Raw genomic sequence first — 25,171 nt, forward strand, 5'->3', positions numbered from 1 at the left:
GTATGTAATTCTGTACTATCTTAACACCAATCTGCCTTTCTCTGTCCTCTGGTTAGTGAAATTCCCAGTGAGGCTGTCAGCTTTGAGGGAGGAGCTGTGTTCTTATTCCCACCCACCCTGCTTGGCCGGCACAGTATTCGCTACCCAGGAGGTGCTTAAGGCCATGGGGTGCCGGAGAGCCTCCCTCACACTCCCCAGGCCTCAGTCCTCTACTCTCCAAAATATAGGGGTAGTAGGGGCGCCTGGGTGGCGCAGTCGGTTAAGCGTCCGACTTCAGCCAGGTCACGATCTCGCGGTCCGTGAGTTCGAGCCCCGCGTCAGGCTCTGGGCTGATGGCTCGGAGCCTGGAGCCTGTTTCCGATTCTGTGTCTCCCTCTCTCTCTGCCCCTCCCCCGTTCATGCTCTGTCTCTCTCTGTCCCAAAAATAAATAAAAAACGTTGAAAAAAAAATTAAAAAAAAAAATATAGGGGTAGTAGTAGCCAGCTGGCTACTAAGCCTCCCAGCCCCACAGCCCCAGTCGGCCCACGGCAAAGCCAGCCAGCACCATGCTTCAGGGGCAGCTGAGAACACACCTGGCTAGAGCCAGGAGAGGACAAGACGCGACAGGGGCGGGACAGGATAGTGTGTCACCTCCTGGCCACTCCATACCTCTGTAGGGGGGCTGGGGCAGGTGCTGTCCCCAAACCAATGATAAACAAGGCAGAGGACAGGCTGTGACTTCCCTTGGCAAACAGGAGAAAACAAACCGGAGCCCCACCCCACAGACCCACTAGTAGAACCAGGGGTGGGGGGTGGGGGAGGGGTTGGCAGTGGGGGAGGTTGGCGAAGGGGGGTTGGGAGGGGTGGAGGGGGCAGGGAGGTGCTGTTGGCAAACTCTCTACAGGAAGAGACAGATGGTCAGCCTCAAACCAGAGTGAGGCTGGACCTGAATCCTGGGGAGGGCGGGGGCTGGGGGCAGAGCTCCTTCTTGTTCAGCTATGTACCTGTCCCTGAGTTTTAGTACGTGAAGCTGATACCCTGCCTGCAGGGCAGAGACCCCGAGTAAAGCGTTTGTTGTGTCCTCATTTCTGGGCACTTGATGGGGCTCAAGTCACACCCATTCACTCACTCACTCCACAAAGATTTACTGAGTACCCACTGTATACCAGATTCTCTTCTAAGCACTGGGGATAGGGCACCTCTCCTCGCCTCCCACTGGGGTTTGCCCCAGCTCATCCAGCTTCCAAGGAAGGAACTGTCCCAAGAGCCCAGGGGTGAACCCCCAAGGTGGCCTGACTATCTGCTGTCCTGAAGGCCCAAGTCCTCCTAGAAGATGATGGAGACACCCTTACATCCAACAGTGACACCTCCTCCTCCCTCCGCCCTCCCAGCATCTCCAGTCTGAGGAAAGGAGAAGGGAACAGCTGCTTTTTGTGCATGTTTTATCATTTTTTAACTTTTTTTTTAACATTTATTTATTTGGGGGGGGAGAGAGAGAGAGAGCATGAAAAGGGGAGGGGCAGAGAGAGAGGGAGACACAGAATCTGAAGCAGGCTCCAGGCTCCAAGCTGTCAACACAGAGCCTGACGCAGGGCTCGAACCCACGAACCGTGAGGTCATGACCTGGGCTGAAGTTGAACCCTTAACTGAATGAGCTACCCAGGCGTCCCTATCTTTTTTTTTTTTTTTTTTTTTTAGCAAGAAACACAATTCAAACAGTGATCCAATACTTGCCCACCATGGGGTAGGAAAGTCAAATAACATGATGGGTGTTTCTACAGCCTCATTTCAACAAAGTCAAGGGCCACTCTGGATGCCCACCCCACCCCACCCCGTGTTCCAGCAATGCCACTCTGGCTCCAAGCACTTTTGCAGGAAGGAGCTTTAGACCCTGCCCCGTGTTCTGATGACTCCTGGGGACAATACTGTCTTTTGTTGTCCACCTCACCCCACCGTATTTAAGCAGCAATGATTTTCTGAGCACTTGTCCCAGAGGGTCTTGTGCCAAGACCACAAGGCTGGACAGTGGTCAGTTTAATGGGAGGTGGGGGCAGGGAGGCAGAGTGGGCAAGGGAGGCCGATTATACCAGGGACTGGCGGTCACCAAATGGTTTCACAGTGGTCCCTGCCTCGTGGGACCTGGCTTCAGAAAGGAGACAGACCTAAGAGGCCCAAAGCAATCAGAGACTGAGGAGACAGAAAGCTCTTGGCTGGGTAGCTACAAAGCAGCGGGTTCTCAGAGTGTGGTCTGGGGACCAGCAACATTAGCATCTATCTCCCAAGGACTCATCCGAAATACAAACTCCAGACCTACTGGAATTTGCAGACCTACTGATTCCAGACCTACTCAATCAGGAACCCTGGTGGTAAAGCCTAGCGATCTGTGTCTTAACAACTGCTCCAGGCGATTCTGATGCCCAAATTTGAGAGCCACAGCCTTGGAGAAAGGGCATCAGAATCATTTGGGGAATTTTTTTAAACTTTATTTATTTATTTTGAGAGAGAAAGGGAGATCACATGAACAGAGAGGGCAGAGAGAGAGGAGAGAGAGAATCCCAAGCAGGCTCTGCACAAACCATGAGATCATGACCTGAGCTGAAATCAAGAGTCAGGCATTCAACCAACTGAACCACTCAGATACCCCCATTTGGGGAATTTTTAACATATTGATGCCAAGGCTCCTCCTTCAAGAGTCACATGCACTAATATATATATATATATATATATATATATATATATATATATATATGATGGACCAAGGATTTGGACAGGGGGAGGGGCACAGAGGAGCGTGTATCAGGAGAAGGGACCAGCATGAACAAGGGCTGGGATGAGGAAATATGGACTATGGATTTCTGGCAAGTCTGCTGGAATTAGGGATTAATCCCCATGGCATCACATTTTACTTTAGGGTCTCTGCTATTGAGATAAAAGCTAACAAGGAGGCTTGTCCCCAAGGAAGCTGGAGGGGGGCAGGCATGGTCAGACGTCCCTTCTCCCCTCCTCCTCATGCCCCCACTTAAGGTCCAGGAAAGAAAACTGGTGATGACTCTGCCTCTTGCTTCTGCCCCTCTCAGCTACCCTCTGCTGTCACCCCCTGCCCTGTCGCCCCACAGCGAAGCACTTCCTGTGGGCACAAGTCCCAGATCCTGCCCTGTTGCTGGGATATCATGGCTGCCTTCGGTCACACTGCAGCCAAGGGGATCTGTACATCTGGTGCAGAGGGGAGGAGGGGCAGGCGGCAGAAGTGCAGGGGAAAGCCATGGGTCAGGAATGGGGAGTAAGTGGGCAAGCCAGATGCTACCCAAGGAATCCCCAGGGCCACGGCCAGGGCAGGGCGGGGCAGGGGTGCCAGAGATGCTGTAAGCATTGCCAAGTTCCCTCTGCTACCTTGTCAAATGTAGAGACCAGGTGTGGTCAACAGGGAACAGTGGGGGTTGCGGCCAGGGAAGCCACAAAGCGTCCCCCGTAAGGCATTTCGTTTGAGGATGTCAGACGTGCGGCGGAATCCTGTTTGCAACCCATAGGTCTTTTTTTTTTTTCTTCACTGGAGCTCTCTATGCCTCCATTTCCTCACTTGGAAATGAGAAATAAAGAAATAAATGAGCCGTAAGAGTCCATTATGATAACACTTTTTTGAGCATGACACCATTCGAGGTCCTGTACATGCAGCATGCAGCAGAATACTTAGCCCTCACTATAGCACTGTTAGTCTGGGTGTGCAAACAGAGGCACAGGAGGGTTAAGCAGCTCGCCCAGGGCCACACAGCTGGTAAGTGGCAGAGGTGGGATTCCAAGCCAAACAGCCTAGCCCCAGAGCTCATGCTCTTAACAATCTCCTGGCTAGGTGGCACTTAGCTAGTGCTCAGTACATGCTGGCTGTGACTATGTCCCAAGAAAAACTGGCTGGTCACACCACCAGGGCCAGCCTATAGCTACAACTCTACTGAGTGGACTTCAGCAGTACCCCTTACCCCACCCCCCACCACACACACACACACACACACACACACATACACACACACACACAACACGTCCCTCCCTTTTGGAAGCCTCTCCTGTCCAGGTGCCTTTGCCAAAGATAGGTAGAGGGTTCACATTGGAGGGCACCCCACAGATGATCTAGGTACACAGATGTGGAAACTGAGGCTGAGAGGAGCAGGGACCTGCCCCAGCCACATAGCCTGTCAGTGAGAGGACACCAGTATGCTCACGACTTTGGCTGCGGCTCATTCTCCCTCCATAGCCGCTACAGACTTGTCCCCACATCTGAGTAAACACGTGCCTAGTGAGGGCTTTGCTGTAAGTTAATGTGTGAGGTTACCAAGGAGACCCAGGAAGCCTGGTCTGAACTCCTCTCCCCGGGCGGGTCGGGAGAGCTCTCGGCACAGAACTCTGGTCACCTGTGTCAGCAGCTCAGCAGCACTGCCGGGAGACAGGTGCAGTCCTGGGGCAGAGGCCTCAGCAAGCTCCCACCCCTGCTCAGAGCAGGACACCCTGTTGGGGAAGAGAAGGTTGACAGACCACCCTCTGCCCACCTTTTCGGACAGAACGCCTAAGAAACCCTGAAGTGGTCTTCTTTAGAGATTGAGAACATGGATTTTGGAGTCACTTGGGCCCAGGTTAGAATCTCTACCACTCTGAAGCTGTGTGACTTCAGGCAACTTGCTTAACTTCTCTGAATCTATGTAATGAAAACAATCATCCCTACTTCGTTCCAAAGAGCAAACACACAATATAAATGTTGGCAACTATTGTTTATAACTTTATTAGGATATTGTTCTATTAGAGCATAGAGACAAGATGAATATTCTAATATAATATCATGTGATACTCTCATAGACACACACGTACACAATTCATCTGTACACATGTATCTAGATACCTAGAATCTCATAACCACAAAACTCGTATCAATCTCACTCACCCACAATGGAACACACAGCAACCCTATGGACTCACCATGTACCAGGCACTGCTCCACCCTGAATCCTCACAAGAGCCCAGAAGGAGCATGTGTTTGTCTCTCTCTTTTTTCAGATGAGGATATACACCTTACATGCATATGCACTTGCTGCATCCTGGGACGTGGATACTTCTGGCAGCACTGGAAATCCTGAACTCCCTCCCTCTGGAGCAGAGGAGGTCAACCCAATTTCCACGGTCATCTCCAGGGCAGCCCCAAGCTGGGCCCCAAGTGCTGACTGCCCTCCATCCCTAGGACAAAGGCCCAACCTGGCTTTCATGCCAGCTGCGGTTGGGGAACCCCCCTGCTGCCTGCTGCCGGCAGAAACCAAGTTGACTTTGAAAAGGAAGAGACAGAAGCCAGGGGGTGGCTGAGCCACTCCCTGTGGGGGCAGGTGCTAAGTAACTCTATAAACTCCAGCTAATGATACAATTACAGCCATAAACAAAGCTCCAAGAGGAATCAGGGCCAGAAGCCAGACCCTCAAAGGACAGCCAGGCCTGAAGGGTGGGAGGCTGAAAGGGGGCCTCAATGGCAATGGAGGTGGGCATTGGGTATCCCAGCATCCCAGGCCCCTGGATGGGCTCCTGCCTGCCCTAGCCCACCCCCTGTGACTGTGACTGTGAGTCACCCTGCCATCAGCCCTCGGAAGCCCGGCTAGTTTTCCATGAATGTAGTGTTCACCTGAGGGGATGTCCCCTGCCCCATGCCCTGCACCACTTCCGTGGGAGCTGGAATAGGATTCTGATTTGTCTGCACCTCGCAGAGGGCAAAATAGCACTGTAGCTGTAACAGGCCTTGTAAACTGTAAGTAACGTTGGCCCCCTTCCAGAGAAGCCAGCACAGAGTCACCCAAATGGCACTTCATTTACACTTTCTGGTTCCCAGTTCTTCCACCCCAGCAGCCGGGGGCGGGGGGGGGGGGGAGGCCAGGCAGAAAGAGGGTGGCCAAGTAAATTGCTTTTACCCATGACTGGGTAAACTGAGGCATGGCACCAGCATACCAGCAGACTACCACACAGGACTCTCCCCTCCACTGTGTCTAAGACTGGCCTATATCGCTGGCATCTCTCCCCCAGACTGTGATCTGCCTGAGGGCAGGGCCTAGAGGCTGTCTACCAGGCTGGGCACGGAGAAAGCCTCAGCGCGAACAGGCTAAGGAGCCAAGAACTACGTTCTGATCTGAGCCAACCGCATCTGGCCGCCCAAGAGGAAACCAGAGCTACCTCCTCCCCCCACCCCAAGAATTGCCAGGTCTTGGGCCAGTGGAATCTTGGACGGGAGGGTGCAGGGGCCCGAGCCCACATCGGATAAGTATCACTAAGGGCCTGCATCGGCCTTGCCCCTTCCCTGCTCAACTAAGACCCCCTCACTCAGGGTGGGGTCTGGGCTGCAGTTAACACTTCTCCAGCGGACGCAAAGCCAAAGAAAACACCGCATTCAACGCCAGTCCGAAACCGTTCGTGCCGAACAGTCCCCAGAACAGACGGGCGAGAGACTCCCGGCTGGAGTGGACTGTGATGGGAAGGGCTCCGCGGTGAGCGGCCGCCAGAGAGCGGGGAGGGCAGCTCCGGGCAGTGCGGACGCGCGTGCAGACGAGCCCCGCCCCGGGCGCCCTCCCTTCTTCCCCCCTGTGCGCGGGGCTGGGGCACGCCAGGCGGCTGCGGCGCGAACCTGCTCGCGCAAACCGGAGCAGCTCGGGGCAGCCGTGCGTGAAGCCAGAACCCCTGGCCGAGAAGGGGCCAAGGGGCGGGAACGGAGCTGACATCAACCCTCTCCCTTCAAGGAGGGAAGTGCACGCGCGGCGCCCGCGTAGCTGACCCGGGTTCGGGGAGGTGGGGAGAAGACTGAGCGCGGACTTAGGGGGCGGGGCAGCATGGGGTTGGGCGGTGCGAACTAAGGGAATAAGGGGAAGGGGGCGTGTTTTCCGGGATTCGGGACCTAGAAGGTGGGGGGTACTCGGGGACGGGCAGATGGCCGGGAGCTCCCGGGAAAGTAAAAAGAGGGGCGCGCGGAGGGCGAGCTCTGGGCTTGGGGCTCCCACAGGTCGGGGAATAATGCAAGGAGGAGAAAAAGACAGAGCTCAGGGATACCAGGGGACGCGGGCAGCGGCGGCTTCTTCAAGACACCGAGGGAGAAGGGACGGGAAGGGGGGTGGGGAGGACGGTACTTCCACCCGCCCCCCTCCAGCCCGGGGGCGTGGCGCCGCCCCGGCCCTCCCACTCCCCCGGACCATCCAGGTTGGGCCTGGCCGGGCCAGACTCGGCCCCCGCACACCTCCCGGGCCTCCGGCGCCGTCCCCCGTACCACCCGCCCCAACCGCCTCCGGTGGAGAAGGAGTAGGCGCAAGGCCCACACGTCCCTCAAACTTGTTGCAAGTTCACTCCCACGCCTCCCGCCCCTTCGACTCCCAGCTCCGGAGCCGGGAAGGCCCATGCCCGCCCCGGCCCCTCCCGCCTGGTTACATAAGGTCGCAGAGAAGCCGCCCCCGGCCCGGGCCTGCAGTGAGGGGCCGGAGGAGTTCCTGGGCTCGGCGGGCAGCGCCGCTCCGGCCATGTGCCCAACGTCTCGGGCTAGACGGACAGCGGGGCGGGTGGCGGCGCGGCGCACACACTCCCTGTCCCCTCTTCAGCCGGCACCCCCATCCACCCACCTGTCTCCCGGACCCACAGAATCAGGGCGGGGGAGCCTGGGTCCGGGGTTCCCAGCCTTCCGCTCACCCTTTGGCCCTCGGTCCCTCTCACCTATCTCTGAAGGTCAATCCGTCCGCCGCCTGTCCCCCGCGGCTCCGGCAACTTGTCCCAAGTTCAGGTGTCCGGCCCGCGAGCTGCGCCTGCCGCCCCCTCCCGGACTCCTCCGGCTCCGCGCCACCGGGAAGGCCCGCCCTGCCCGCCCTTTCACGCTGCCGTCGGCGCCGCCGCCGCTCCCTATGTCCAGCCCGCGGCCGCCGCCTCCGCTGTCACCGAGCCCCGCGCCCGGCGCCAGGGCTCCCACTGTCAATCCGCACCCACTTCCCGCCGCGCCCGGCAGAGGGCAGCACACGCCCCCCGCGGTCCCGCCCCGCCCTGCTCCGCCCCTCGAGGGCCTACCGCGGCGCCCGCGGGGAAATGTAGTCCCTCCCGTCGGTTCTGCCAGGCACGCCGGGATTTGTAGTCCCACTCTGCGGGCCCTGGCCTGGGTACGGGGACTTGGCATTTAACTTGGAACTTATGTCGCACTTCGTTTCTGCCCCTTTTGCAAGTTTTTTTCTCTTCTCAGTCAGTGATGCCACGCACTCCAGCTCCCTATGTACACCTTGTGGCCTCTCTGACCCCAAGGAGAGGCCTGCAGGAGGCTGTCTTGCCTGGAGTCTAGGAAGGATATAGGGTCCCAGATAGTATGCTGTTGCTATAGAAACTACTGCATGGCAAACCTCAGTTTCCCTCATGTTTGGGAGTGGAATGCCAGACTTGGATCTCGTGCTTTCACCCCTGCACCTGAACATAAGGGACAAGGCTGGGGTCAGGCTGATCAAGGACAGCATGGAAAAATATGTCCAAGGAGCCTCCCTCCCTCCCATTGTGAGTTTTCCAATTATACCCCTCCTCAAGCCTCATCAGTCCTACCTGGCTGGTGACCCCCACCACCATGCTACAGGGAAACATTTTGCAGATCTACTTCATGTCATTCCCCTGTTGGAAGTTACATAGCTCTGAGCTACCCTTCTCTGCTTTCCCCACTTCCTCCTCTGCCCAGTACCACGTAGCCCCAGATCTGTGGGTCTTTGACGGGTGGCTCCTAAGGAGAACAGGAATGAAATCTAGAGGAAGAAAACATCTTCCCTTGTTCACTTCGTTACAACAAATGGGCTTGATTTCCCGGTGATTCCAAGTAGCTATTGCTCTTGTCCACAATTAAGGGCCAGCCCTTCTTCAAACAGACCCCGGGGCGTAAGGGTCTAGGTGTAAATATGATCAGTTTCACTCAACCCAGACCTTCTGAGGCCCTCTTGGAAACAGGTTCTGGTAACATCACCCTCCTCCCGGAAGGACCCATGATTGCCACGAGTGCACACAGGCATCCAGCATCTCTCAGAAACTCCCAGTGCAAACCTGATCACAGGTGAGGAGCCAAAGGCCTAGGTGTGGGATGCATTGGAAACCCCAGTCACAGTGCTAGAAAACTTGCCTGGGGTGATTCTGGTGGTCATTCGGTCAATTAAGTCAGCAGAGCATTTTGGGTGGTTGGGGTAGGGCCCCTTGACCCATCACAAAGGAATGCCCTGCTTCAATGTCACTACCACTGTCTTCTCTCTCCAGAGACAAGCTGTGAAGAGACTCCAAGCTCTGAGGGGTAGAGGGACCATTCCCCGAGCCCTACCTCATGCCCCATCCCTCTTAGAATCTCAGTAACCCTCCTCCCCCCTCCCACCCCCGGCCACCACAAACCTCCTAGCCACTCAGGGAGAACACAGTCCAGTAGAGGCAAATCTACCCCTGACTCCCACTCTTCACCCCACCCCCCCCCATTCTTGTGATAGGAGCTGCCTTACAGGCCACAACTGCCCTCTAAAAACAACACACTGGCCAACATGGAAAAGAACTATTTATTATGAGAGAAAACCCAAAATCTAAAAAAAGAAGGCTGAGTCCAGAGAAGAAGCACACAGAGAAGCTCGGGGTAGGGGATCTAGAGGAAGAAGGGAGCCCAGGCGTCCAGGCACTCAGTCTAGGCGGCAACAGCAAAGCCCACTCTCTTGTTGCCAATGTCGAAGATGGAATAGTAGGACCTGAGGAAGACGTCCCCGAGGATCCACAGGGGCTGGCCACTGCTAGAGGGCACGTAGGTGGCCTGGACTCTAATGGCACAAATGTCATTTCCCTGCACAGAAGGGTAGCACACATTCACTCATGCATGGACAGAGCCCTGCTCAGCCCTGAGCCCCAGGCCGGGAGCACAAACGCAGAAATGAGTGAGCCAGACGTTCTGCCCTTGAGGGCTCACAGGCCAACTGAGCCCCCAGAGCTGGGGCGGTGGGAGAGAGGTCTGGAATGGGTAAATGCACACTGCGGTAACCATCTATAGTCTCCTCTCCCCAGGTTCCCCTCCACCTCTCTTTTGCTCCCCATTTGGAGTAGGTCAGCCTGGTTGGCAAAGCCTTGAAGCCAGCCCAACTTGGCTTCCAAACCTAGCTTCATGCTGACTGGCTGTGGAGCCTTGTGTCAGTGTCTTACCCTCTCTGAACCTCCAAGTTTTCACTTGTAAAATAGAAATTAGCGCCTCCCTCCTTGAATGCTGTGACACTCCGGTGGGACAGCGTAGGCAAACAGGGCTGACCCTAGCTAGTGCGCCACAAACAACCCAGTGCCCCTCCACACTGATTAATAATAATAATAAATAACAGATGACACTCTTCTGTGTCACAGCCTCGTGCCCGAGAAGGGGTTTGGAATCGGTGGGTGGACAACGTGAGGCAGCATTGCCAGGAGCTGGGAAATGGCACATGGTGAGGAGACCCAGCGCTTCCGGCTCCCAGCCCCTCCTCACACCCAGTCACATCCCTGCAGACTTACTCTGAAGAGGTACGAGGAATATGGCAGGGAGAACTGCACACGATTGATGAGGAAGGTCAAGGTGGGCAGGCTCTGGACGTTGTTACAGTCCACCATAAACTGCAGAGAGGAACAGGGCCCAAGGGTCTCATCATCCACATCAGAGGACCTGCCAGCCCCACCTCAGCCACCCCGGCCCCCCTCCCCCACTCGGCCCCACAGTCCAGCTCTCTTGCTCTTACTCCCAAGCCTGGCAAGTGTTGAACCAGTTTCCTTTGAGGGGCTGAAGCTCCAAGGAACTTTTGCTGAGTAGTAACCTCCTCATGTCCCCTCAGGACAAGGTGCCAGCCCCCGCTGAATCCGCCTCCGGGCCCACAGCCCCAGGCATCCCAGAGCCCCCCATCTCCAGTGCTTCGGGGCAGCTAGAAACATGGAGGCCAAAAGCCGGGCTATTCCTGTGCCGGAGGAAGATCATAAATGCCTCCTGGAGGGTCTCTCTAAAAGAAGGGGGATGTCTCCACCAGACGCACCTGTCCATACTGGTCCGCCTGGGCCCCTGTAGCCTGCAGAAGGTAACTCAGGTACTGCTGGGGAACCGTGAGCAGAGATGTGCCTGTGTCCACAATGGCCTCGCAGCCCTGGGAGCACCAGCCAGTGGCATGGCCACCAATGAGGAACCTGAAGGTGAGGAGACAAACCCCCTCAGCACCCCCAGCTCAGGGCAGCTGGGAAGTGGGCTTTCCCCACCACTGAGGGACAGACAGCTACAGCCGTAGAATCAAGGTGCACCTCAGAAAGGTAGGACTCTGCAGAGGTCAATCCAGCCATCCCCCTGACTTACACCATACCAGACTCTACCCAAAGCCACCTAACGGGTCATGGAATGTCTTTCTTACCAGTTCCAAGGAAGGTTCTAGAAACACTGAAAGCCGGGGTCACTGATTCTTTGTGAGTACGTTGAGCACATTGATCCCCCCACATACATCCCAGTTTCTAATCTCTAAGCACATAGTGTTGGACCACAGGGTCTATGTTTGGAATTCTAAGACCTACCCCGTATGTCGTCTCCACCCCACCCCGTTTTTCCAGGCTGAGCTGGACCTTCAATCTCCAGCAGAGGACAGCTGTAGCTTTGTAGCCTCAGAGGTCCTCTATCCCCACCTGCCAGCAGTACCTTCCTGTGTGTGTCCATCTCTGTGTATTTGTGTGTGTGTGTGTGTGTGTGTGTGTGTGTGTGTGTGTGTGTGTGTGTATGTGTGACATGAAACGCCTCAAAGCCTGCCCACGTGCCTGGGACCCCACCATAGACTCACTCCTCAAAGCCAATCTGCCAGTAGCGCTCCTGGGTGACGGGGGCCCAGTAGATCGGACCCCTGTGCAGGCTGTGGTCGATCCCCCCGAATATAAGAACTGCTCCTTTCTGAGGGTTCATCTGTCTGCAGAAGGCAAGGAGAAGAGTGAGTCAGGGAATGACTATGGAAAAGATTTCCTACTGAGTAATCACTCTCAGAGGGAAATAGAGGTCCTGCCCTGGCTGCAGGCTGGTGGGGGGGGGCGGTCCCCGAGGCGGGTCTGTGTCTCCCCCTCAGATTAGGGCTCCCTGACAGCATGGCTGTGTCTCTTCCCTCAGACTGGGGCTCCCTGAGATTGGCTCTGTCTCCCCCATCAGACTCCCCGAAGGCAGGGCTGTGTCTGCCCGTCACAATGGGACTCCCCACGCTGTGTCTACCCCTCACACCGTGGAAGCCTGAGGGAAGGGATTTTTGTCCCCCTTTTTGACTGTAGCTCCAAGCTGAGCCCCTCAGCATTCCCATGCCTCGGGTTCCAGATACCGCTGCCCCACAAGGCCCTGCTTCAGGGAAAGCCACTGGTTGTATAGGTTCCCTGTGCACCCCCCTACCCCCCACCCCACATGCCCTTCTCCTGTCCCTTCCGCTTCTTGCTGCTTGGTGTCATATGTCAGTGGGAGCCTGACACTGAGCCCCACTTGTCATTTTTCTACTGGGACCGGAGGGAGGTGGGTCCTCAGCAGAGAGGAAGGGAGGATTTTTCATGTGTGTTTCAGCCTCCCCTGGTGGTTGAACCTGAGTGTGGAATTGGACAGAGTTCCTAAGGGCTAAACTCAAAGCTAATTGTAATCAGAGGTAGAGAGTTAAAGTCCACAACATTAGAAACAGAGTAATGTTGAAAGTCAGAGTCAAGCGATTAACCCCCAGATAGCAGATGCTGACTATCTCCAGAAGGTGGCTGACTAGCTCTGGAGAGGAAAAGAAGGAAAGTCCATTCCAGGCCACTCACCCCTGCCCCCACCCTCTGGCTCCTGGGCCATCGCTTGTGTGTTGTGAGGAAAACAACTTGTCAGGGGCAAATGATGAAGGTAGACCAGAAGGCTCCAGGACGTGGCTAGAACAATAGATCAAAGGAGATGAGGCCATTGATTATTATACAAAAGAAGTGTCCAGGTAGAAAATATTGGCTCAGAAGGCAATGAGCTAATGGAGGCTCTGGGCAGCAGGTAAATCCAAGATGTATCAAGAATCAGCAGCCACACTCAAAGCTAAGTTCACCCAGAAGAGGGAAAGATTCTGACCTGGACTAGAGATGCAAAGAAAAGTCAGAGTGGGCTGGGGACAGACGCAGGGATGGGGGAAAGGGTGTGGAGTGAGGGACAGTTCAGAAGCCCAGGAAGAAGGGGCGCCTGGGTGGCTCAGTCAGTTAGGCGGACGACTTCGGCTCAGGTCATGATTTCGCGGTCTGTGAGTTCGAGCCCCACATCTGGCTCTGTGCGGACAGCTCGAAGCCTGGAGCCTCCTTCGGATTCTGAATCCCCACTCTCTCTCTACCACTCCCCCACTCGTGCTCTGTCTCGCTCTGTCTCTCAAAAATCAATGTTAAGAACCCCAGAAAGAAAATGCTAGACATGGGAGTAGCTGGAGCCATTCCCTGATGGGAGCCCTCCAAACCCCAAAGCATTGAGCCTCACCCTTTTCCAGGGTCTGGGGGAAAACGGAGGGAGTTGCCTGGGAACTAAGGACACGCAAGCAGCTTCTTACCTGCCCAGGTAGAAGCTGAAGACTGGGCTGGAGAGGACGCCTGCCCGCAGCATGCCCTGCAGGGGGGTGGTGGTCCTACCCTCTGCCAGGGAAGGGAAGGCCAGGCCCATGATGCCATCAAACTTTGCATGGAGGAAATAGGGACTTGGCTCAAGCTCACTGAGGCCAAACTGTTGGTTGGGAACCTGGATGCTCTGGACCTGGAGGGGGCGCGGGGGATGAGAGGTAATAAGTGTAACTCTACCCACCTCCCCCAAACCTTCCCCCCGCAGAGGCTTCCTTGAGCATCCCTCTATCGCCTTTGCCCCTTGTCTTCTTGACAGGTCTCACAAGAACCACTTTCACTCTCAAACGGCCTCACTGAGCCCTGCCGCCACCCCCCCCCGCCCCCGCCCTTCATCTTCCCCCAGCTTTAAGCCTCTTAAGGAGAGGACCAGGTGTCCTGGGTGCCTGGCACATGATGCAGTCAGGGAGGGCCGGGTGACTGCACGAAGGAGCCCTGGGGGGTACTGATTTCCCAGCCTGTACTAAGTAAAGCACTAGGAGTTTTCCCATATTTTCCAGCATCTCCGTCTGACCTCCCATGAGACGGTGAGGTCTGTGAGGTTCCAACCCGGCTCAGAGCCCCAGGGACAGTCCCCACGTCCCGGGGCAGGGAGCAGCCTGCCACGTGGCTCACCCTTAGAGTGTCATAGCCGTAGATGCCGCGGAGGCCGCCACTGCCGTATCGCACGGAGAAGATCTGCCCGTTGCTGGAGTAAGTAGAGGACGCGTTGGAGTTGAAGTGGGAGTGACCGGCTGCAGTGGGAGGGAGGGTTTGGGGAGGCAGGCTGGCAGGGGGAGGGAGGTCCACCTATGTCCCAGCCTGTGCTCACATCCTGGGGCCTCAGCATCCGTGGCCACGGAGTCAAGGGGTGGCCAGCCAAGGGGGTTCCCAGCATTGGCCTCAAAGCCCCTCTGATTTACAGACTCTTGGCGTGCCCTTTGACCGTGACCCTCCGGGGCAGGATGCATAGAATCCCTCTCCACCTCCCTGGTTCCCTTTATATCCCCACCCCACCCCCATCAGCTGTAGGAGCAGGTGAACCCCAGGGCATGCCCGCACTCCCCCCACCCTCGCCCCATCAAGAAACTGGTCATACCAGGAAGCTGAGAGATTAGGAACAAGGCCGACGAGGCATTCTTGGGAGAAAAAGTGTCAGGACCCAAACCCCAAAGCTCTGGCAGGGACCAGGGCAGCCTTAAGGAGGGGAACCTGGCCTGTCTTGAAATACAACTGCAAGGGGGTGCCCGGGTGGCTCAGTTGGTTGAGCATCCGGCTCTTGATTTTCGCTCAGGTCATGAGCTCACGGTTCGTGCTATCAAGCCCGGGGGTCGGGCTCTGCACTGACAGTGTGGAGCCTGCTTAGGATCCTCTCCCTCCCTCTCTCTCTGCCCCTCCCCTGAATGCATGATCTCTCTCTCTCTCTCTCTCTCTCTCTCTCTCTCTCTCTCTCTCTCAAAATAAATAAATAAAAACATTTAAAAAAAAAGAAATACAACTACAATACAGGGACCATATCCTATACTGTTGTCCCATGTGTCTAGGGAGACTCTCAATGAGAACTTCGTGAAGAGTGGAGAGAGTGGAAGAGAAAGAATGTTGTAGATGCTGCTGGGAGGGAATGGCCTTGTCTGCAGTGAACAGAATCGAGCAGAGAGAAGTGGGCCGGACCGACCAGAAGGGTCAGGCTGGAGCAGGTGAAGGAACACGTGTGGGTAAGAGGGAAGGCAAAGTAATCACCCAGCTCCACGGCCGGCCTCTTCTCCTCTCTGTCTTGCACATGCCCCTTGATCCTGGCGAAGTCCCTGACTCTCAGGATTGAAGTGCCCCGGCCTCACAGTCCCTCACCAGCCACCTGTCCTTGCAAGCCCAGCACTTACCACAGGCCTGGCTCTGGCAGTGGACAGAGGGCACCCACAGGCTGGAGGAACCAGTATCAAAAAGGACAAGGAAGTTCTGCAGAGGAGTCCCAATGCTGATCTCACCAAGGTAGAGACTCTGGGGGGGGCCATGGGGCAGGCTCTTAGCTCTGGAGGGATCCAGGGACCCTCAGGCTCAGCCAGACCTCCATGGACAGAGCCCCTGCCCTATAACCCACACCAGAGGGAGAGGCCCGAGCCTAGCTCCCGTACTTTCCCAGAACTCAGAGCCCTTCAGGCCAGTCTCACAGGCCCCAGGGGCTTGATGGGAGGGTGCAAAGTAGATGGTGCAGCACACCCCCAGGGCCTGGCCTCAGACTTTGCCGGTAGAGAGAGGGAGCCCCAGGGAGGGCGTCAGGACTCACATCCAGGAAGGCCAGGGGCTCGTAGACGGCATCGAGGTTGCCAAAGTGGTACTTCTGCACAGGGTCGTGCTTGGGGTTCCTCAGGAACTCCCCCAGTAAGCCCTTCTCCCTCATGGTCTCCCAGATGGACTCTCGTTTGCTCAGGGGGACTCTGCAGAGGGACTGGGGTCAGGACGGGGCCTCCCTCATTCCTACAGCACCTCTGATGGTCCCAGTCCCTTCTCCCCCCCACCCACCCGCCTCTCCATCTCCAGCCACATGCTCCAGACTCCCTGCTCCTCTGGCCCTTTCTCTCTGTCTCTGTCTCTTTCTCCCTCTGCCTCCCTCTTTGCCTCTCCCTCTCTTCTTTCAAAAATCTTCTCAGGACTTGCTCCAAGATTCAGAAAACAAATACCTCCACTCATGCCTGCCCACATCTCATCTCAAGTCTCCTCATCCTTCCCTGGCCCTCTGTTCTCAGGTATCCCATAAATTCCTTCCCAGAAAGGGGAGGGGACTTCGGCCATTACCCTTGGCAGGATATACGCATTGTCTTTTATGTAAGCTCTACGTGCAACGTAGGGCTTGAATTCAGGACCCCGAGATCAAGAGTTGCGTGCTCTACTGAGTACGCCAGCCAGGCAGCCCAGGATATGTGCATTTATAAGAAAGATTTCAGAGATGGCAGAGCTCCCACCAGATCCTCTGCTATGGTGGTCCTCAGGCACCTGACCCCGGCTGATGTGACAGAGCATGGGTAGAGGGGACAGCACTAGACTGGGACTCAGAAGGCAGGGTCCCAGGTCTGCCCACACTGCTAATCCCCTAGTCTGGGGCTCATCACTGCTCTTCTCCAGACACCAGGCAATGCGGAAGTTGGTCTGGGTGGTCTGGGGCCCAGATCAGCTCTGGAATTGGAACTTCTGAGTTCTGGGCTTCTGCCCCCATCCCCTTGGCTGTCCTCCTCCAAGACCAGCTTGCTGTCATTACATAAGGGGCCTCTGTGGGTCCACCCAGGCTCGTTCCAGACTCCAGAAGTGCTGCTTCTTTCTTTTCTTTCCCCATCTGAATCCCCATTCCGTCAGGACCCCTCATTCTTCCGAAATTCTTAGCTACAGCCATTCACATTGAGCTGTGAAAACTGACGATTGCTTGGCTCACCATCTCGACAGAATTTGCATATTGCAAACAGATTTCTCAGAGGAGCTGGAGGCATCAGTCTTTAAGGGTCACATAGCAAGCAGTGTGCAGGCCGGGAGCGCTCTGGAGGTCCTGGACGCCACACCTCCTCCTCCCTTTCTTCTGACACCTTACCTGGCACGTAGACATCACCTTACCGCTGTTTCTGCTTCAATGATTGTGCCATCTGCGCTATAAATTTTGGGCCTTAAGGGAATTTTTAGCAAATGTCTGCCTATCCAGAAATAATCGTTCCTTTCTGCAGGAGGAAAGCAGTCCTGCCATCCGGGGTCTGTTTGGACAGCAGTCACCCTTACTACCCTGTGCCGGGTCCTTCTTTTCTCATCAGAGGGGAAAGCGCTTCTGCAACCACCAACAGAATTAAGTCTGCAGAAAGGCATGTGGCCCCAAGTTAAAGATTACAGGGGAAAACCCCAGGATGCTCAAGACAATGAAAACAAAGCCCAAAAGAACAAGAACTGAATTAGCCCGCGCAATCACAAGGTGTGCGGCCTCTGCTTTTGTTACCAGAGATAGCATCACTCACACAAATTGCTGAGATGTTTTGCAGATCCAGACCAGGGAAGGGAATGACCACCCAGTCACAGTTGATGAAACCGGACAGACCAGGGCCGGAAAGACAAGTCAATCAGTCCTGAAGTTGACCCGATCCCTGACCCATCAGAAGAACCCACGACTCTCAGCCCCCTACCCTGCGTTCAGCATTAGCGCCCCATTCTCTGAGTAGTGTAACACCAGTAAAGAAGCCTATCTTTCTTCACCGTGAATGCTCAGTGTCTGTCTGTTGTAAAGGCTTGCTGGGCATCTAATGGGCAAACTCTCCTTTGGTTCAGTTGTAGACGTTTCCTGAGGGCAAAGGTTGTAGCCCCTTCTGTCTCGGACGCCCCAACACACACCTTCTCCGGCAGCCAGGCCCCAGACTCACTTGACCACTGCGGCCTCCAAGAGCTGGAGGCTGGCCAAGGCCACCACCATCCACTTCATGGTTCTTGTTCCCAGCTGGCCACAGAGGGAGAGCCACTCCAAGTTGACTGTTGCAGTGGAGGGAAGGCCCTGAGCACTCCTTCTGCCTTTATACCCCCCGGGATCGAGCCCAGTCCCTGCCTCCCGGCCCTAGGCAAAAGTGTGACCTCAATGCCCAGTGCACCCTGTGCTCCGGGTGTCTGTGGTTTCTGTGCGTTTTCCTTTTGGAGGGTGGCCACAAAGCACTTTCTTCTTCTTCACTTTTTAATACAAGCAGAGGACACCAAACAAGTGTGCATAAGAGTTGCCATAAGATGGGCTGGTGAGGATTTCTCCTTGTCCAGGAACAGTGGCATGATGTGCACACTTTGGGGGGAGGGCCAGAGTCAGGTAGACTGAGGGCCGTAGGGCCTCCATAGACAAGTTTTCACATCCTCAACACTATTGCCATTTTGGAACATATAATTTTTAGGGGCGGGCGGGGGGGGGGGGCTGTCCTGTGCACTGTAGACGTCTAGCAGTATTCCTGACCTCTATGCACGGGCTGTCACCAGCAGGACCCTAGTTGTGATAAACAAAAATGCCTCAGGGCATGGCCCAGTGTCCACCTAAGGGGCAAAATTGTTGAGAATCCCTGGTCTGGACACGATGCACTCAGAAGTCTGGCCAAGTCCTGGTTTCCAGCACGCCCCAAGACCTCGTGGGATGCAATTTGGTTGACTGGGGGATGATGGGGCCGGTACCTGGGATGATGGTAATGACCATGTGGTAGTGAGGGCGGTGTTGATGGTGGCGATGACGGCAATATCCTTAGCTCTAAAGCAGGTGCTGGGGCTGAGATGCCAGTGGCTGAGGTCAGAGCTATTTGCAGCAAAAGGGGGTCAAATGGAGAGATTGTCATCATGGTTCAGCAGGTGCTGGGGACACACCCCTGATGTAAATTACACTGGCCCCTGGCTGTTCCACTTGTACTGATTTGCAACAAAGGGAGGCCTGGGGCAGAGGCAGAGGAGGAGGGGACAGCCAGAACTTGCCTCTGTTCATTGTCTCTCTTCTCCGGCCCCATTAGACTTCCCCTGTCTTTAGCGCTCCTGAAATGCCTGTGTCCCCCAGGGCTGTCATGTGCTGCTTTTCTGCCCCTGAGTCTAGTCAACCCAGGCCTCTCTCCCTCGTCTGCTGGCCCTCCCTGCTTCCTGGCTACAAGTTTCTCATTGCCTGAGATGATCCGGAGCTGGCCCAGTGTGCACCAGCCTGGCACAAGAGAGCGCCCACTTTGGGGTGAGTAGAAAAATATCCCCGTGTCAAAACGCTCCCTGCCCCCTTGTAGCGCACACTCAGGGCCCCAGACACTTTGTCAGGCCCTCAAGCCCCACGCCGAAGGCCACAACCGGGCCTGCAGACACTGACTTGACCCAGCCGGTGGGGGGTTTTCTCCCCGGCCACCAGCATCCACCGTCCAGCCAGAGCCCCAGAGCCTCCCCTAGTCCTACGATGGGGGAGGGGAAGAGGGCACTAGAGGTCTTCCCAGGCCCGGCCCAGAATGGGATGCACCTGCCTGATTGTGTCCCTGCAGTCCCCAGGGTCCCCAGGAGTCCGAGATGGAAGGAAGACAAGGGAATGAAGAAGTGTTTTCCCCAGAGCAGGGGACCCGAAGATTTGGAAGAGCAGGCCAAAGAAAGGTCCATTGGAATCTTGACAAAACCTATGAATACACCAGAACCCATGGGATGCCCTAAGTTTTGTGAGGCCTGCCAGACTCCCCAGCATGGGGCCGCCAGGGACCACTTCCTTATCTGGTAGGACCCCAGGAGTCTGACACCTGCCAGGCTAACCTTCCCCCCAACCCCAGCCACACCACATCCCTTTGAGCATCCCTGGCCCACTGCTTCAAGCCAGGCCTCCCTTCTTGGTTGCCAGGCCCTGGGGGGTCTGCACCCCCTACCTACCCAACCTGATCTTTGACAACTCAGCCAGTCTCCTCAGACATTCCAAGTCCTCATCTGTGTCTGTCTCAACCCCGAAGACCCAGTCTCCCATATGTGGAAAGCTCTCCCTTCTATGTGTCCAAATTCTGCTCATCCTTCAAGTTCTGTCCTCCAGAGCCAGGGATCCACAGTCTGAGAACTCCTTAGAAGTCATCCAGGGATGTGCATTGGAGGGCCCCTCTTTCTACCCAGGACAGAAGCCCCCTGGCCCTGGTGGCTCCACCCGCGTTTGTCTTCTGCCCCTAAATGCTGCACATCCAGCTGATGCTCTCCCCTTGGTGCTGGATCTCACACTGTCTCAGATCAGTCCCAGTTGTTTCCTGGGATATGTTTACCTCTCCCCCTAGACTGGAAGCTTCCAGAGGACAGAGACTGCCACTTGTACCTCCCTATGCCTGGTCCAGAGCTCAGGCAATGCTGAACAGTAGCTGGAATCCAAGGGGTTGTCCTTGATGGGACGTGGTTTATCTCCCCCGCCCCATTATCCCAACACTGTGATTCCTCCCTCACACACACGCACATGCTCCAAAGGGATCTTGTCAAAATCCAGGACCCGGCATCCTCTCAGATCAATTGTCTCCCAGGACAGAGGCACTTTCTCAGCACCCTCTGGTCTCATCTCCTTCTGAGCACCACCTGCCTCAAAACTCATCAAAAGCCCTTTGTGGCTAACTGAATAAAACCCAGTCTCATCACCCTGGCCTTGAGGTCACGCTGAGTCTGGCACTTTCCCCCCATTTTCGTGCTCATCTTCCACCACTGACCTACACATGCTCTATTCTCCAGCCAAAGAGACCACCTGGCTTTCTCCCAAGGATGTTATTTGCCAACCTCCATGCCTTTATCCATGCCGTGCAGTCTATCTGGGATGCCTTCCTAAGCATCTGCACCTGCAAAACCTCCTCCTCCTTCAAGAGCCAGTACAAACGCCACAAAGCCTTCCCCACTGTGCCCACCTACACTCAACCTGGCCCCTGTTATGGAGGACCTTGCCTTTCCTTCCCGTATGGTATTTATTGCGTCCCATCTTCTATCCCAGTGACTCGCCCCCTATCCTACCACCTGTAACTACAGACGAGGTCTCTCCCTGAACACGCTTCCTTCAAGAGCTCATTTTTCAGAATGTCTACAGAAGTGACACTGGTTGCTGGGAGTGTCTCAGGAACAAATGGCAAGGACCCGGGGTGCACACTCGCATGCTAATCCTTCCTCCCCGGCAGACATCATTAATCAAACGTATCACTCTTTCCCGTAGTGCTGAGCCAAGGCTCTAGGATCCTTCCCAGTCTAGCGCCCCATTCAGCCATTCTCAATCGATCTTGAAATGAGAATCCCCAAGCCCTTTAATGGAGGGTGGGTGGGGGGTTTTTTCCCCTTAAATCTGACACTCAGTTTCACTTAGCGTCCTATACAATACTACTTTTTAAAAATCAAGGCATCTTGAAACTACAACTCTTTGCACTGTTCCAAGTTAGCCTCTCGCTGTGAATGTACACACTTAGGTTTAACATAGCTGTAATCGGTGTGAAACACTGCTTCTGTCCTGCTCTTGTCACGAAGATTTCTGCGTACGCATTTCCGTGCAGTGAGAAAAGCACGTTCTTATCACTTTCGATGGCTGTATGCATTGAGTGTGCTACCGTCGTCATTGCTGGGATTACGTAGCCCCATTAATTTGGGCTCATTCCAATTTCTCATCACTATCAATAGCACTTGGGCCCAGAATCAAATAATTATCCAGAAGAAGAGAGTAGTGAGCTCATTATCAGAGTCATTTAAGCAGAAGCTAAAGGGTTTTTTTTGTTGTTTTTTTTTTTTTTTTTGAGAGACAGCACAAGTCTAGAAGGGGCAGAGAGAGAGAGAGACGGACAGAGGATCCAAAGCCAGCTCCATGCTGAAAGCAGCAAGCCCAATGCAACATGGGGTTCAAACTCACGAACCATGAGATCGTGACCTGAGCCAAAGTTGGATGCTCAACCGACTGAGCCACCCAGGTGCCCCTAAAAGGTACCTTTTAAGACGTAGTGGTTCAGGAGTCTCTTGCAGCTGGTGGAAGATTGGGCCAGGGATCTCAGTCTCTCTCTGTATTCGATCCCCAGAAATAAGCCCACGCAGCTAAATGACTTCACTGCATCCCTGGGCATAGGTGCTCTATAAGACTTTGGCAGCCTGGGTGGCTCAGTCTGTTAAGCGTCCGACTTCGGCTCAGGTCGTGATCTCACGGTCCCTGAGTTTGAGCCCCGCGTCGGGCTCTGTGCTGACAGCTCGGAGCCTGGAGCCTGCTTTGGATTCTGTGTCTCCCTCTCTCTCTGCCCCTCCCCTACTCACGCTGTCTGTCTCTCTCAAAAATAAATAAACCTTAAAAATAATTTTTTTAAAGGCTTTGGCAGCCTGTCTAATGAAGTTTACTTACAGCTTCAGCTGCTATATTGGTTTTTCCTTAAATTTTGTATCTATTTTATTCTTTCTTTTTTTTTTTTTAATTTTTTTTTTCCAACGTTTTTTTTATTTATTTTTGGGACAGAGAGAGACAGAGCATGAACGGGGGAGGGGCAGAGAGAGAGGGAGACACAGAATCGGAAACAGGCTCCAGGCTCCGAGCCATCAGCCCAGAGCCTGACGCGGGGCTCGAACTCACGGACCGCGAGATCGTGACCTGGCTGAAGTCGGACGCTTAACCGACTGCGCCACCCAGGCGCCCCTATTCTTTCTTTTTAAAATCTGTTTTATTCTTATGTCGGGAGTTTAATCAAAACTACTGGGGACAAAACAAAAAACAAATAAAATCTACTGGGGACATACTGGTCCAATTTTTTTTTTCAAGTTCAAGAATTTATGCATTGTAATGTTTTTATTTATTTTTGAGACAGAGAGAGAGTATGAGCAGGGGAGGGGCAGAGAGAGAGGGAGACACAGAATCTGAAGCAGGCTCCAGGCTCTGAGCTGCCAGCACAGAGCCCGATGCAGGGCTCGAACCCACGGACCGTGAGATCACGACCTGAGCCGAAGTCGGACGCTTAACCGACTGAGCCACCCAGGCGCCCCAAGAATTTATGCATTGTAAAAAAAATTTATTTTGACGTAATTTTCTACCTAGAGAAAAGTGGCAAACGTAGTACAGAGTGCTCCCATATTCCTTTTATGCAGAATCCCCTGATGTTACCATCTGACATCATGCCATATTGCAGTGATCAAATCCAGGAAATTTACCCTGAAAACCAATCAGTGAACATTATGCTAATTTCACCAACATTCCCACTAAGGTCCGTTTTCTGATTCAGGATTCGATCTAGGTCCCCACTCGGTGTTCTGTTTCCGTGTCTTAGTCTCCTTCAGTCTGTGAGAGTTCCTCAGTTTTTGTGTTTTGTGACCTTGCCACATGTCAAGAGCGCTGATCAACCATTTTGTGGAATGGCCCTCAGTGGAGGCTATTCTGATGTTTTCTCATGAGGCGATTGAGGGCATGCATTTTGGGGCAGCAAGCACTGAGGAGATACCCCCTTGTCAGTGCATGATATGAGACCTACATGCTATGGACGTGGCTCATACTGGGATTTGACCTTAATAACTTGTTTCAGGCGAGGTCTACCAGATTTCTCTGCTGTACAGTCACTACCTTTCCCTTGATAATTAGTGAGTATCTTCCGGGAGATACTTTGAGACTATGTAATACTGTTTCTCATCGGTATCCAGACCACTAGTTTCACACGTTACCGATTCTTGCCTGTAACTATCCATCCTGACGGTGTTTGCCTGGTGGGGCTTTTCTGTATCCATTTACTCCTTCCGATTTATTATTTAGAGTTCTACTGTAAGCAAGAACTGGGTTCAAGGTTTTAAACTGGACACTTCCTTACCTGCCAAAATATCCCCTCACTGAAGGTGTGCTGGGCTGGGCATTTTATATTGTATGATTGGGCCACCCTCACGACAATCCCGTAAGATAGGTTACCTTATCCCCATTCTACACAGGAGTCCATTTCATCCATCTGTGTCTCAAACAACTAGAATTGAGCTCCGTGTATACAAGTGGAGAAATAGACTGATGGTTTTTTCCTCTGGTCTATTGATTAACATAGCTTTGCTCCCAGACCACAGCTTGTCTGTCTGGCTTAGGTGGAAAGGGCGGGGGGCATTGGAGGGGGGCTGGGCATTTCACACTGCACCCCAGCTGCTGGAAGGGGAAGGATGGGGCAGAGCTTCAGGGTCAGATGGAATCCAGACACCACTAGGAGCTTTTGGCTTCTTCTCATCCCTGCCTTGCTTCTGTCCCCCACCGCCCCCTCTCACTACGTGCTGGCTTTCTCCACATTACTGACCACAGACAGCTGACTTTCACGCTTCCAGAGAAAGAATGAAACCAGAGTTCCCTGATGAATGCCTTGAATTCCTGACCCACTCCTGGACCAGCCATCTGTGGCCAGCAGCAGGGCCCAAGGCAACCTGGAGGCTCCCTCGGGAAACATTCTGAAGAGTGTAGACAGGCGAAGTCCCCAGAGGAGGTATGGGATGTTTCTGGGCAAATCTCAGAGATGTCCATGCACGTGCATTTCTGATGACATGTGGACCCTACTGCTAACTCTTCCTCACCTCTCTTTGCACAAGTTACGGAGTGTGATGGTGACATGTGACATGCAATTGTCTCTAGAAGACCAATCTCCACCACTTGTTGACCCTTTGACCCCCACCATCACTCACCCTTTCTGAGCCTGAATTTCCCTGACCGTAAAATGGGGATAATATCATCCCCACAGGGTTGCTGCAGTAATCCAATAAGGTCACAACTGTGAGAGTGCCGGTGGGGGGGGATGGGCACACCCCCTATAACCGTCAGCTGAGTCCGAATCGCCCTTTTTAATGGGGCAGGGGCTGGAGGCAGGGGCTAAAGAGGAAAAGGGACTTTGGGGAGTGCCCAGAATGTTCTCTTTCTTGACCTGAGTTTCAGTTCCAAGGTCTGTTGAAGTCGGGGAGCTGTATACTCACGATATGTACACCTTTCTGGATGCGTATTGTGCTTTGATTCACGTTTCATAAAGTCACATCTCAAACAGAAGGAAGAGGAGAAAGAGAAAGGAGAGAAGAAAGGAGACCGAATGACTGCCCTTGGAAAACCCCCAAAAAGAAGGAGGGAGGCTGTCCCTGCTCAGGGAGTTCCCACCTGATGGGGACAAGGCAGGTTCCCTGTGA

General features: G+C 54.5%; 3 protein-coding genes across 4 annotated transcripts in view; 1 reads left to right on the top strand and 2 right to left on the bottom strand.

Annotated features, from left to right (window-relative positions):
- Positions 1-7,823, bottom strand: part of TFEB (transcription factor EB) — a 55,577-nt gene extending 47,754 nt beyond the window's left edge. Inside the window, exon 1 of one of the 2 annotated variants that reach the window (XM_058733901.1) lies at positions 7,691-7,823. The gene's annotated coding sequence lies outside the window, so the exon portion shown is untranslated. Of the gene's footprint in view, positions 1-4,942; positions 5,292-7,690 lie in introns of those variants that run through there. The other variant, XM_058733904.1, reaches the window with a different exon arrangement.
- On the top strand, positions 7,004-17,803 carry LOC131515401 (basic proline-rich protein-like). The gene is made up of 5 exons (XM_058736145.1): positions 7,004-9,767; positions 10,352-10,507; positions 14,095-14,287; positions 15,118-15,562; positions 17,281-17,803. The coding sequence occupies exon 1, from the start codon at positions 7,004-7,006 to the stop codon at positions 8,057-8,059; it is 1,056 nt and encodes a 351-aa protein (XP_058592128.1). The 3' UTR covers positions 8,060-9,767; positions 10,352-10,507; positions 14,095-14,287; positions 15,118-15,562; positions 17,281-17,803.
- On the bottom strand, positions 9,514-18,020 carry PGC (progastricsin). Its single transcript, XM_058733906.1, has 9 exons — positions 17,962-18,020; positions 15,858-16,008; positions 15,454-15,571; positions 14,210-14,328; positions 13,531-13,730; positions 11,791-11,913; positions 11,008-11,155; positions 10,499-10,597; positions 9,514-9,806 (listed from the first exon to the last, which is right to left on the bottom strand). Exons 1-9 carry the CDS (start codon positions 18,018-18,020, stop codon positions 9,654-9,656), a joined length of 1,170 nt encoding a protein of 389 aa, XP_058589889.1. The 3' UTR covers positions 9,514-9,653.
- Positions 18,021-25,171: the final 7,151 nt, after the last annotated feature.

This window comes from Neofelis nebulosa, chromosome 6, assembly GCF_028018385.1.
Source record: "Neofelis nebulosa isolate mNeoNeb1 chromosome 6, mNeoNeb1.pri, whole genome shotgun sequence".
NCBI classification, from domain to species: domain Eukaryota; kingdom Metazoa; phylum Chordata; class Mammalia; order Carnivora; family Felidae; genus Neofelis; species Neofelis nebulosa.